The sequence below is a fragment of the Carcharodon carcharias genome, assembly GCF_017639515.1.
Source record: "Carcharodon carcharias isolate sCarCar2 chromosome 39 unlocalized genomic scaffold, sCarCar2.pri SUPER_39_unloc_20, whole genome shotgun sequence".
Taxonomy (NCBI): Eukaryota; Metazoa; Chordata; class Chondrichthyes; order Lamniformes; family Lamnidae; genus Carcharodon; species Carcharodon carcharias.
In genome coordinates this window covers 49,255-62,133 of record NW_024470826.1, presented here as the reverse complement: position 1 = coordinate 62,133, position 12,879 = coordinate 49,255, and the positions used below count along the sequence as shown (strand labels likewise).

Sequence of the window (12,879 nt, the reverse complement as noted above, 5' to 3'; positions counted from 1 at the left end):
TACCTGTCCGTGATGTACTGTCCTGGGTGGTTTAGTTGATGTGGTACCTGTCCTGGAGTGTTGAGGGACAGTGTAATGGGCTTTACTCTGTATCTACCCCCGTGCTGTACCTTCCTGGGAGAGGTGTAGAGGCGCTTGACTCTGGTGACAGTGTAGACGGAGATTTACTCTGTATCTAACCCCGTGCTGTACCTGTCCTGGGAGTGTTTGATGGGGACGATGTAGAGGGAGATTTACTCTGTATCTTACCCCGTGCTGTACCTGTCCTGGGAGTGTTTGATGGGGACGGTGTAGAGGTTGCTTTTCTCTGTATCTAACCCCGTGCTGTACCTGTCCTGGGAGTGTTTGATGGGGACAGTGTAGACGGAGATTTACTCTGTATCTAACCCCGTGCTGTACCTGTCCTGGGAGTATTTGATGTGGACAGTGTAGACGGGGCTTTACTCTGTATCTAACCCCGTGCTGTACCTTTCCTGGGAGTGTTTGATGTGGACGTTGTAGAGTGAGCTTTACTCTGTATCTAACCCCGTGCTGTACCTGTCCTGGGAGTGTTTGATGGGGACAGTGTAGAGGGTACTTTACTCTGTATCTAACCCTGTGCTGTACCTGTCCTGGGAGTGTTTGATGGTGTCAGTGTAGAGGGAGATTTACTCTGTATCTAAAACCGTGCTGTACCTGTCCTGGGAGTGTTTGATGGGGACAGTGTAGAGGGAGCTTTACTCTGCATCTAACCCCGTGCTGTACCTTTCCTGGGAGAGTTTGATGTGGACGGTGTAGAGGGATCTTTACTCTGTATCTAACCCCGTGCTGTACCTGTCCTGGGAGTGTTTGATGGGGACAGTGTAGAGGGAGATTTTCTCTGTATCTAACCCCGTGCTGTACCTGTCCTGGGAGTGTTTGATGAGGACAGTGTAGAGGGAGCTTTACTCTGTATCTAACCCCGTGCTGTACCTGTCCTGGGAGAGTTTGATGTGGACGGTGTAGAGGGATCTTTACTCTGTATCTAACCCCGTGCTGTACCTGTCCTGGGAGTGTTTGATGGGGACTGTGTAGAGGGAGATTTACTCCGTATCTAACCGTGCGCTGTACCTGTCCTGGGACTGTTTGATGGGGACAGTGTAGAGGGATCTTTACTCTGTATCTAAGCCCGTGCTGTACCTGTCCTGGGAGTGTTTGATGGGGACCATGTTGAGGGCCTTTACTCTGTATCTATCCCCGTGCTGTACCTGTCCTGGGAGTGTTTGATGGGGACAGTGTAGAGGGAGCTTTACTCTGTATCTAAACCCGTGCTGTACCTGTCCTGGGAGTGTTTGATGGGGACAGTGTAGAGGGAGATTTACTCTGTATCTAACCCCGTGCTGTACCTGTCCTGGGAGTCTTTGATGGGGACTGTGTAGAGGGAGATTTACTCTGTATCTAACCCCGTGCTGTACCTGTCCTGGGAGTGTTTGATGTGGACGGTGTAGAGTGAGCTTTACTCTGTATCTTACCCAGTGCTGTACCTGTCCTGGGAGTGTTTGATGGGGACAGTGTAGAGGGAGATTTACTCTGTATCTAACCCCGTGCTGTACCTGTCCTGGGAGTGTTTGATGGGGACAGTGTAGAGGGAGATTTACTCTGTATCTAACCCCGTGCTGTACCTGTCCTGGGAGTCTTTGATGGGGACTGTGTAGAGTGAGCTTTACTCTGTATCTAACCCAGTGCTGTACCTGTCCTGGGAGTGTTTGATGGGGTCAGTGTAGAGGGAGATTTACTCTGTATCTAACCCCGTGCTGTACCTGTCCTGGGAGTGTTTGATGGGGACAGTGTAGAGGGAGATTTACTCTGTATCTAACCCCGTGCTGTACCTGTCCTGGGAGTGTTTGATGGGGACGGTGTAGAGGGAGATTTACTCTGTATCTAACCCCGTGCTGTACCTGTCCTGGGAGTGTTTGATGGGGACAGTGTAGACGGAGATTTACTCTGTATCTAACCCCGTGCTGTACCTGTCCTGGGAGTGTTTGATGGGGACGATGTAGAGGGAGATTTACTCTGTATCTAACCCCGTGCTGTACCTGTCCTGGGAGTGTTTGATGGGGACGGTGTAGAGGTTGCTTTACTCTGTATCTAACTCCGTGCTGTACCTGTCCTGGGAGTGTTTGATGGGGACAGTGTAGACGGAGATTTACTCTGTATCTAACCCCGTGCTGTACCTGTCCTGGGAGTATTTGATGTGGACAGTGTAGACGGGGCTTTACTCTGTATCTACCCCCGTGCTGTACCTTTCCTGGGAGTGTTTGATGTGGACGTTGTAGAGTGAGCTTTACTCTGTATCTAACCCCGTGCTGTACCTGTCCTGGGAGTGTTTGATGGGGACAGTGTAGAGGGTACTTTACTCTGTATCTAACCCTGTGCTGTACCTGTCCTGGGAGTGTTTGATGGTGTCAGTGTAGAGGGAGATTTACTCTGTATCTAACCCTGTGCTGTACCTGTCCTGGGAGTGTTTGATGGGGATCGTGTAGAGGGCGCTTTACTCTGCATCTAACCCCGTGCTGTACCTTTCCTGGGAGTGTTTGATGAGGACAGTGTAGAGGGAGCTTTACTCTGTATCTAACCCCGTGCTGTACCTGTCCTGGGAGTGTTTGATGGGGACAATGTAGAGGGTACTTTACTCTGTATCTAACCCTGTGCTGTACCTGTCCTGGGAGTGTATGATGGGGACAGTGTAGAGGGAGATTTACTCTGTATCTCACCCCGTGCTGTACCTGTCCTGGGAGTGTTTGATGGGGACAGTGTAGAGGGAGATTTACTCTGTATCTAACTCCGTGCTGTACCTGTCCTGGGAGTGTTTGATGGGGACAGTGTAGAGGGAGATTTACTCTGTATCTAACCCCATGCTGTGCTTGTCCTGGGAGTGTTTGATGGTGACGGTGTAGAGGGAGATTTACTCTGTATCTAACCCCGTGCTGTACCTGTCCTGGGAGTGTTTGATGGGGACAGTGTAGAGGGAGCTTTACTCTGTATCTAACCCCGTGCTGTACCTGTCCTGGGAGTGTTTGATGGGGACTGTGTAGAGGGAGATTTACTCTGTATCTAACCCCGTGCTGTACCTGTCCTGGGAGTGTTGGATGGGGACAGCGTAGAGGGAGATTTACTCTGTATCTAACCCCGTGCTGTGCTTGTCCTGGGAGTGTTTGATGGTGACGGTGTAGAGGGAGATTTACTCTGTATCTAACCCCGTGCTGTACCTGTCCTGGGAGTGTTTGATGGGGACGGTGTAGAGGGAGATTTACTCTGTATCTAACCCCGTGCTGTAGCTGTCCTGGGAGTGTTTGATGCGGACAGCGTAGAGGGAGATTTACTCTGTATCTAACCCCGTGCTGTACCTGTCCTGGGAGTGTTTGATGGGGACAGTGTAGAGGGAGATTTACTCTGTATCTAACCCCGTGCTGTACCTGTCCTGGGAGTGTTTGATGGGGACAGTGTAGAGGGAGCTTTACTCTGTATCTAACCCCGTGCTGTACCTGTCCTGGGAGTGTTTGATGGGGACGGTGTAGAGGGAGATTTACTCTGTATCTAACCCCGTGCTGTACCTGTCCTGGGAGTGTTTGATGTGGACGGTGTAGATGGTTCTTGACTCTACATCTAACCCCGTGCTGTACCTGTCCTGGGAATGTTTGATGGGGACAGTTTAGAGGGAGATTTAGTCTGTATCTAACCCCATGCTGTACCTGTCCTGGGAGTGTTTGTTGGGGACGGTGTAGAGGGCGCTTTACTCCGTATCTAACCCTGTGCTGTACCTGTCCTGGGCGTGTTTGATGGGGACAGTGTAGAGGGAGATTTACTCTGTATCTAACACTGTGCTGTCCCTGTCCTTGGAGTGTTTGATGGGGACAGTGTAGAGGGAGATTTACTCCGTATCTAACGCTGTGCTGTACCTGCCCTGGGAGTGTTTGATGGGGACAGTGTAGAGGGAGCTTTACTCTGTATCTAACCCCGTGCTGTACCTGTCCTGGGGGTTTTTGATGGGGACAGTGTAGAGGGAGATTTACTCTGTATCTAAACCCGTGCTGTACCTGTCCTTGGAGTGTTTGATGGGGACAGTGTAGAGGGAGATTTACACTGTATCTAACCCCATGTTGTATCTGTCCTGGGAGTGTTTGATGGGGACAGTGTAGAGGGAGGTTTACTCTGTATCTAACCCCGTGCTGTACCTGTCCTGGGAGTGTTTGATGGGGACAGTGTAGAGGTAGCTTTACTCTGTATCTAACCCCGTGCTGTACCTGTCCTGGGAGTGTTTGATGGGGACAGTGTAGAGGGAGCTTTACTCTGTACCTTACCCCGTGCTGTACCTGTCCTGGGAGTGTTTGATGGGGACAGTGTAGACGGACTTTTACTCTGTATCTAACCCCGTGCTGTACCTGTCCTGGGAGTGTTTGATGGGGACAGTGTAGAGGGACCTTTACTCTCTATCTTATCCCTTGCTGTACCTGTCCTGGGAGTGTTTGATGGGGACGGTGTAGAGGGATCTTTACTCTGTATCTAACCCCGTGCTGTACCTGTCCTGGGAGTGTTTGATGGGGACAGTGTAGAGGGATCTTTACTCTGTATCTAACCCCGTGCTGTTACTGTCCTGGGAGTGTTTAATGCGGACGGTGTAGAGGCAGCTTTACTCTGTATCTAACCCCGTGCTGTACCTGTCCTGGGAGTGTTTGATGGGGACAGTGTAGAGGTAGCTTTACTCTCTATCTAACCCCGTGCTGTACCTGGCCTGGGAGTGTTTGATGGGGACAGTGTAGAGGGAGTTTTACTCTGTATCTAACCCCATGCTGTACCTGTCCTGGGAGTGATTGATGGGGACAGTGTAGAGGTAGCTTTACTCTGTATCTAACCCCGTGCTGTACCTGTCCTGGGAGTGTTTAATGGGGACAGTGTAGAGGGAGTTTTACTCTGTATCTAACCCCATGCTGTACCTGTCCTGGGAGTGTTTGATGGGGACAGTGTAGAGGTAGCTTTACTCTGTATCTAACCCCGTGCTGTACCTGTCCTGGAAGTGTTTGAAGTGGACAGTGTAGAGGCAGATTTACTCTGTATCTAACCCCGTGCTGTACCTGTCCTGGGAGTGTTTGATTGGGACAGTGTAGAGTGAGCTTTACTCTGTATCTAACCCCGTGCTGTACCTGTCCTGGGAGTGTTTAATGGGGACAGTGTAGAGGGAGATTTACTCTGTATCTAACCCCGTGCTGTACCTGTCCTGGTAGTGTTTGATGGGGACAGTGTAGAGGGGGCTTTACTCTGTATCTAACCCCGTGCTGCAACTATCCTGGGAGTGTTTGATGGGGACAATTTAGAGGGGGCTTTACTCTGTATCTAACCCCGTGCTGTACCTGTCCTGGGAGTGTTTGATGGGGACAGTGTAGAGGGACCTTTACTCTCTATCTTATCCCGTGCTGTACCTGTCCTGGGAGTGTTTGATGGGGACCGTGTGGAGGGATCTTTACTCTGTATCTAACCCCGTGCTGTACCTGTCCTGGGAGTGTTTGATGGGGACAGTGTAGAGGGATCTTTACTCTGTATCTAACCCCGTGCTGTTACTGTCCTGGGAGTGTTTAATGCGGACGGTGTAGAGGCAGCTTTACTCTCTATCTAACCCCGTGCTGTACCTGTCCTGGGAGTGTTTGATGCGGACAGTGTAGAGGGAGCTTTACTCTGTATCTACCCCCGTGCTGTACCTTTCTTGGGAGTGTTTGATGTGGACGGTGTAGAGGGAGATTTACTCTGTATCTAACCCCGTGCTGTACCTGTCCTGGGAGTGTTTGATGGGGACAGTGTAGAGGTAGCTTTACTCTGTATCTAACCCCGTGCTGTACCTGTCCTGGGAGTGTTTCCTGGGGACTGTGTAGAGGGACTTTTACTCTGTATCTAACCCCGTGCTGTACCTGTCCTGGGAGTGTTTGATGGGGACGGTGTAGAGGGAGATTTACTCTGTATCTAACCCCGTGCTGTACCTGTCCTGGGAGTGTTTGATGGGGACAGTGTAGAGGTAGCTTTACTCTGTATCTAACCCCGTGCTGTACCTGTCCTGGGAGTGTTTGATGGGGTCAGTGTAGAGGGAGATTTACTCTGTATCTAACCCCGTGCTGTACCTGTCCTGGGAGTGTTTGATGGGGACAGTGTAGAGGGAGATTTACTCTGTATCTAACCCCGTGCTGTACCTGTCCTGGGAGTGTTTGATGGAGACAGTGTAGACGGAGCTTTACTCTGTATCTAACCCCGTGCTGTACCTGTCCTGGGAGTGTTTGATGGGGACAGTGTAGAGGGAGTTTTACTCTGTATCTAACCCCGTGCTGTACCTGTTTTGGGAGTGTTTGACGGGGACAGTGTAGAGGGATCTTTACTCTGTATCTAACCCTGTGCTGTACCTGTCCTGGGAGTGATTGATGGGGACAGTGTAGAGGTAGCTTTACTCTGTATCTAACCCCGTGCTGTACCTGTCCCTGGAGTGTTTAATGGGGACAGTGTAGAGGGAGTTTTACTCTGTATCTAACCCCATGCTGTACCTGTCCTGGGAGTGATTGATGGGGACAGTGTAGAGGTAGCTTCACTCTGTATCTAACCCCGTGCTGTACCTGTCCTGGGAGTGTTTGATGGGGACAGTGTAGAGGGAGATTTACTCTGTATCTAACCCCGTGCTGTACCTGTCCTGGAAGTGTTTGAAGTGGACAGTGTAGAGGCAGATTTACTCTGTATCTAACCCCGTGCTGTACCTGTCCTGGGAGTGTTTGATGGGGACAGTGTAGAGTGAGCTTTACTCTGTATCTAACCCCGTGCTGTACCTGTCCTGGGAGTGTTTAATGGGGACAGTGTAGAGGGAGATTTACTCTGTATCTAACCCCGTGCTGTACCTGTCCTGGGAGTGTTTGATGGGGACAGTGTAGAGGGAGCTTTACCCTGTATCTAACCCCTTGTTGTATGTCCAGGGAGTGTTTGATGAGCACAGTTTAGAGAGAGTTTTACTCTGTATCTAACCCCGTGCTGTACCTGTCCTGGGAGTGTTTGATGGGGACAGTGTAGAGGGAGCTTTACTCTGTATCTAACCCCGTGCTGTACCTGTCCTGGGAATGTTTGATGGGGACAGTGTAGAGGGATCTTTACTCTGTATCTAACCCCGTGCTGTACCTGTCCTGGGAGTGTTTAATGCGGACGGTGTAGAGGCAGCTTTACTCTCTATCTAACCCCGTGCTGTACCTGTCCTGGGAGTGTTTCCCTGGGACTGTGTAGAGGGACTTTTACTCTGTATCTAACCCCGTGCTGTACCTGTCCTGGGAGTGTTTGATGGGGACAGTGTAGAGGGAGATTTACTCTGTATCTAACCCCGTGCTGTACCTGTCCTGGGAGTGTTTGATGGGGACGGTGTAGACGGAGCTTTACTCTGTATCTAACCCCGTGCTTACCTGTCCTGGGAGTGTTTGATGGGGACAGTGTAGAGGGAGCTTTACTCTGTATCTAACCCCATGCTGTACCTGTCCTGGGAGTGATTGATGGGGACAGTGTAGAGGTAGCTTTACTCTGTATCTAACCCCGTGCTGTACCTGTCCTGGGAGTGTTTGAAGTGGACAGTGTAGAGGCAGATTTACTCTGTATCTAACCCCGTGCTGTACCTGTCCTGGGAGTGTTTGATGGGGACAGTGTAGAGGGAGATTTACTCTGTATCTAACCCCGTGCTGTACCTGTCCTGGGAGTGTTTGATGGGGACAGTGTAGAGGGAGATTTACTCCGTATCTAACCCCGTGCTGTACCTGTCCTGGGAGTGTTTGATGGGGACAGTGTAGAGGGAGATTTACTCTGTATCTAACCCCGTGCTGTACCTGTCCTGGGAGTGTTTGATGGGGACAGTGTAGAGTGAGCTTTACTCTGTATCTAACCCCGTGCTGTACCTGTCCTGGGAGTGTTTAATGGGGACAGTGTAGAGGGAGATTTGCTCTGTATCTAACCCCGTGCTGTACCTGTCCTGGTAGTGTTTGATGGGGACAGTGTAGAGGGGGCTTTACTCTGTATCTAACCCCGTGCTGTACCTGTCCTGGGAGTGTTTGCTGGGGACAGTGTAGAGAGAGCTTTACTCTGTATCTAACCCTGTACTGTACCTGTCCTGGGAGTGGTTGATGGAGACAGTGTTGAGGGAGATTTACTCTGTATCTAACCCCGTGCTGTAACTATCCTGGGAGTGTTTGATGGGGACAGTGTAGAGGGGGCTTTACTCTGTATCTAACCCCGTGCTGCACCTGTCCTGGGAGTGTTTGATGGGGACAGTGTAGACGGAGATTTACTCTGTTTGTAACCCTGTGCCTGGCCTTTCTTCCTGTACTGACCCTCGTGTGTGTGTGTTTTTTTAGGAGGCTGTTGCTGATGTAAGCCGACACTCCGGCGAGATGCTGCAGAATTCCCCGGGCTTTCTCTGGACGCTGGTGGGAGCAGAACCGCTGGGGAGCAGGATCCTGGAGCTCGAGGAGGTTCTGCTTTCTCCATCTGAGTCCTCAGGAGCTGCAGAATTCCCATCGGAGGGAGAGGTAACCCCCCAGAGGAAGACAGCTGCCTGCATTTCCCACCACCAGCAGCTGATGGCTGACAACACTGGGGCTCCCGTCTCTCCCTCAGACAAGGGGGCGACTGCTGCCAGACGGGGAGACGCTCCTTCAGACGAGGAGGAGACGGCTGTCAGACAGGGAGACACTCCCTCAGACGACGAGTTGACGGCTTTCAGACGGGGAGACGCTCCCTCAGATGAGGAGGAGACTGCTGCCAGACGGGCGGACGCTCCCTCAGACGAGGAGGAGACTGCTGCCGGACGGGGAGACGCTCCCTCAGACGACGAGGAGACGGCTTTCAGACGGGGAGACGCTCCCTCAGACAATGAGGAGACGACTGTCAGACGGGGAGACGCTCCCTCAGACGACGAGGAGACGACTGTCAGACGGGGAGACGCTCCCTCAGACGACGAGGAGATGACTGTCAGACGGGGAGACACTCCTTCAGACGAGGCAGATCAGACGGATCTCAGACCAGGAGTCTCTGTCTCAGACGAGGATGACGAGACTGTTTTCAGACGGGGAGACGCTCTCTCGGACGAGGACTACGAGACGGGCCTCAGACAGGGAGACGCTCCCTCGGACGAGGACGAGGAGACGGGTCTCAGACGGGGAGATGCTCCCTCAGACGAGGACGAGGAGACGGGTCTCAGACGGGGAGACGCTCTCTCAGACGAGGACGACGAGACGGGTCTCAGACAGGGAGACGCCGCCTCGGACGAGGAGGATGAGATGGGTTTCAGACGGGGAGACGCTCTCTCAGACGAGGACGACGAGACGGGTCTCAGACGGGGAGACGCCGCCTTGGACGAGGAGGAGCGAGGACGTTTGGCCTTCGTGTCCAGCCCGGGCGGCTTCATCGGGCCCTCGGGCTTGCTGGAGCCTCGGTACACGCCGGCGGCTGGCTGTTCCTCTGCGGGAGGCGGCGCGGGGAAGCCCTTCCGCTGCACGGTCTGCGACAAGGCCTTCTCGCGGTCCAACGCCCTGCTGGTCCACCAGCGGGTGCACACGGGCGAGAGGCCCTACTCCTGCCCCGTCTGCTCCAAGCGCTTCTCCCAGTCCTCCTCCCTCATCCAGCACCAGCGCATCCACACCGGCGCCAAGCCCTACCGCTGCGGGGTCTGTGATCGCCGCTTCCGCTTCTCCTCCGACCTGTCCAGCCACCGCCGCACCCACACCGGGGAGAAGCCCTACCGCTGCGGGGTCTGCGACAAGAGCTTCCGCCTGCCCTCCCACCTGTCCAGCCACCTGCGTACCCACACCGGCGAGAAGCCCTTCCTCTGCAGCCTCTGCGGCAAGAGCTTCGGCATCTCCGCCAAGCTGGTGCAGCACTGGAGGATCCACTCGGGCGAGAGACCCTTCAAGTGCTCCTTCTGCCACAAGAGCTTCATCCAGTCCTACTCGCTGGTCTACCACGAGCGGGTCCACACCGGAGAGCGGCCCTACCACTGTGGGATCTGCTCCAAGAGCTTCACCCTGGCCTCCCTGCTGAAGACCCACCAGCGGGTGCACAGCGGCGAGCGGCCCTACCGCTGCACCGTCTGCGGCCGGGAGTTCGCCACCTCCTCCAACCTCAAGTCCCACCAGCGGGTCCACACGGGTGAGAAGCCCTACGCCTGCGGGGTGTGCGGCCGCCGCTTCACCAAGTCCTCGCACGTCAAGAAGCACCAGAGGGTCCACGGGGCCGGCCAGCAGGAGGGGGAGATGGTGGTCGTGACTGACCACTGCCCCAGCCGGGCCATCGACTTCAACGCCTGAGAATCCCCCGACCTCTGACCCTTCACCCCAGGAGGTGACCCCTGAGACCCTCCCTCCAACCTCTGACCCTTCACTCCACGAGGTGACCCCTGAGAACCTCCCTCCAACCTCTGACCCTTCACCCCAGGAGGTGACCCCTGAGACCCTCCCTCCAACCTCTGACCCTTCACTCAACGAGGTGACCCCTGAGAACCTCCCTCCAACCTCTGACCCTTCACCCCAGGAGGTGACCCCTGAGACCCTCCCTCCAACCTCTGACCCTTCACCCCAGGAGGTGACCCCTGAGACCCTCCCTCCAACCTCTGACCCTTCACCCCAGGAGGTGACCCCTGAGACCCTCCCTCCAACCTCTGACCCTTCACTCAACGAGGTGACCCCTGAGAACCTCCCTCCAACCTCTGACCCTTCACCCCAGGAGGTGACCCCTGAGACCCTCCCTCCAACCTCTGACCCTTCACCCCAGGAGGTGACCCCTGAGACCCTCCCTCCAACCTCTGACCCTTCACCCCAGGAGGTGACCCCTGAGACCCTCCCTCCAACCTCTGACCCTTCACCCCACGAGGTGACCCCTGAGAACCTCCCTCCAACCTCTGACCCTTCACCCCAGGAGGTGACCCCTGAGACCCTCCCTCCAACCTCTGACCCTTCACCCCAGGCGGTGACCCCTGAGACCCTCCCTCCAACCTCTGACCCTTCACCCCGGGCAGTGACCCCTGAGACCCTCCCTCCAACCTCTGACCCTTCACCCCGGGCAGTGTCCCCTGAGACCCTGCCTCCAATCTCTGACCCTTCACCCTGGGCAGTGACCCCTGAGATGCTCCTCCCAACCTCTGACCCTTCACCCTGGGCAATGACCCCTGAGACCCTCCTCCCAACCTGTGACCCTTCACCCTGGGCAGTGACCCCTGAGATGCTCCTCCCAACCTCTGACCCTTCATCCTGGGCAATGACCCCTGAGACCCTCCCTCCACCCTCTGACCCTTCACCCCGGGCAGTGACCCCTGAGACCCTCCCTCCAACCTCTGACCCTTCACCCCGGGCAGTGACCCCTGAGACCCTCCCTCCAACCTCTGACCCTTCACCCCGGGCAGTGACCCCTGAGACCCTGCCTCCAATCTCTGACCTTTCACCCCGGGCAGTGACCTCTGAGATGCTCCTCCCAACCTCTGACCCTTCGCCCTGGGCAATGACCCTTGAGACCCTCCTCCCAACCTCTGACCCTTCACCCTGGGCAGTGACCCCTGAGACAGCCCCCTCCACAACTTCTGTGACCCCTCACCCCCGGGCAGTGAGCCCCTGAGACCACGCCCCCCCCCCCCCCACAATCTCTGTGACCCCTCACCCCGGGCAGTGACCCCTTGACACCGCCCCCTCCACACCCTCTGTGAACCCTCACCCCGGGCAGTGACCCCCTGAGACCTTGCACCTGAAAGCTGCCTTTCCCCATTGGTCAGACTCCGCACATATCACCCCCTGTTGGTGGGGCGGGGAAGTACAGGAAGCTGGAAGCTGCTTGCTGGTGGCGATGGAGCCGGAGAGCAGGAGGCGAGGGACAAAGAGAATCAAGGGGATCGAGGGACGGGAAGGAGAAGAAGGACCCAGACCCCCTCGGTTGGGCGAGTTGGCCCGGAGTGGTCAGCCCTGCTGGCCCGACCTCAGGGACCAGCTCTTAGAGGGAGCAGATTCGCCAGAAACGTGCTGGGGCGCAAAGGGTTAAATCACAGGGAGAGGGTCGGGTGGAGGAGGAGCGGCACTGTCACTGGGCTGGTCAACCAGGGGCGCCCCACTTAACGTTCTGGGGACCCGGGTTCGATCCCCACCCCCGGCCAATGGTGGGATTTCAATCCGATGAATAAAATTGGGAGTTGAAAACTAGTCTGGGTAACGGGGACTGTGAAACTAACATCGAGCGTCGTAAAGACTCATCAGGGTTCACTCATCTCCCTTTAGGGAGGGAAATCTGCTGTCCTTACCCATGCTGGCCCTACACATGACTCCAGACCCCACAGTCATGTGGTTGGCTCTGAAACTGCCCGTGGGGATTGGCCGAACTCAGTTCAGGGGGCAATTAGGGGCAGGCATCAAACGCGGGCCTTAGGAGCGGAAGAATAAATTGAAAAACGACAAGGACAGGTTGCGGGGATCAGGTCTGTGTCTTCCGGAGTCTCGATGATTAAGAGGAATCTAATCGAGGGGTTTGGGATGATTCAGTGAGCTCGCCAGAAGCTGGGTTCTCTGGTTGGGGGGAGGTGGGTGCAGGGAGCCAGGCGTGCTATCAGGAGGTGGGGGGGTTTGATGTCAGCAACCAGAAGCTGGGAGGGGGAAGCGGGTCTCCCAATGAGGACTGACCCCTCGCTGGGGGGTGGGGGATGGGTCTCCCCGTGGGGACTGACCTCTTGCTTCACAAGTTCCCTCCCGAACAGCACCATGGGTGTACCTACACCACACGGACAAAATCCTGGAACTCCCTCCCTAACAGCGCCGTGGGTGTACCTACGCCACACGGACAAAATCCTGGAACTCCCTCCCTAACAGCGCCGTGGGTGTACCTACACCA

At 55.0% G+C, this 12,879-nt stretch overlaps 1 protein-coding gene across 1 annotated transcript in view; it reads left to right on the top strand.

Annotated features, from left to right (window-relative positions):
• Positions 1 to 10,331, top strand: part of LOC121274951 (zinc finger protein 271-like) — a 51,447-nt gene extending 41,116 nt beyond the window's left edge. The window contains exon 2 of the mRNA XM_041182325.1: positions 8,373 to 10,331. Coding sequence (XP_041038259.1) covers positions 8,409 to 10,322 — 1,914 coding nt within the window. The 5' untranslated portion in view covers positions 8,373 to 8,408 and the 3' untranslated portion in view covers positions 10,323 to 10,331. The remainder of the gene's footprint in view (positions 1 to 8,372) is intronic.
• Positions 10,332 to 12,879: the final 2,548 nt, after the last annotated feature.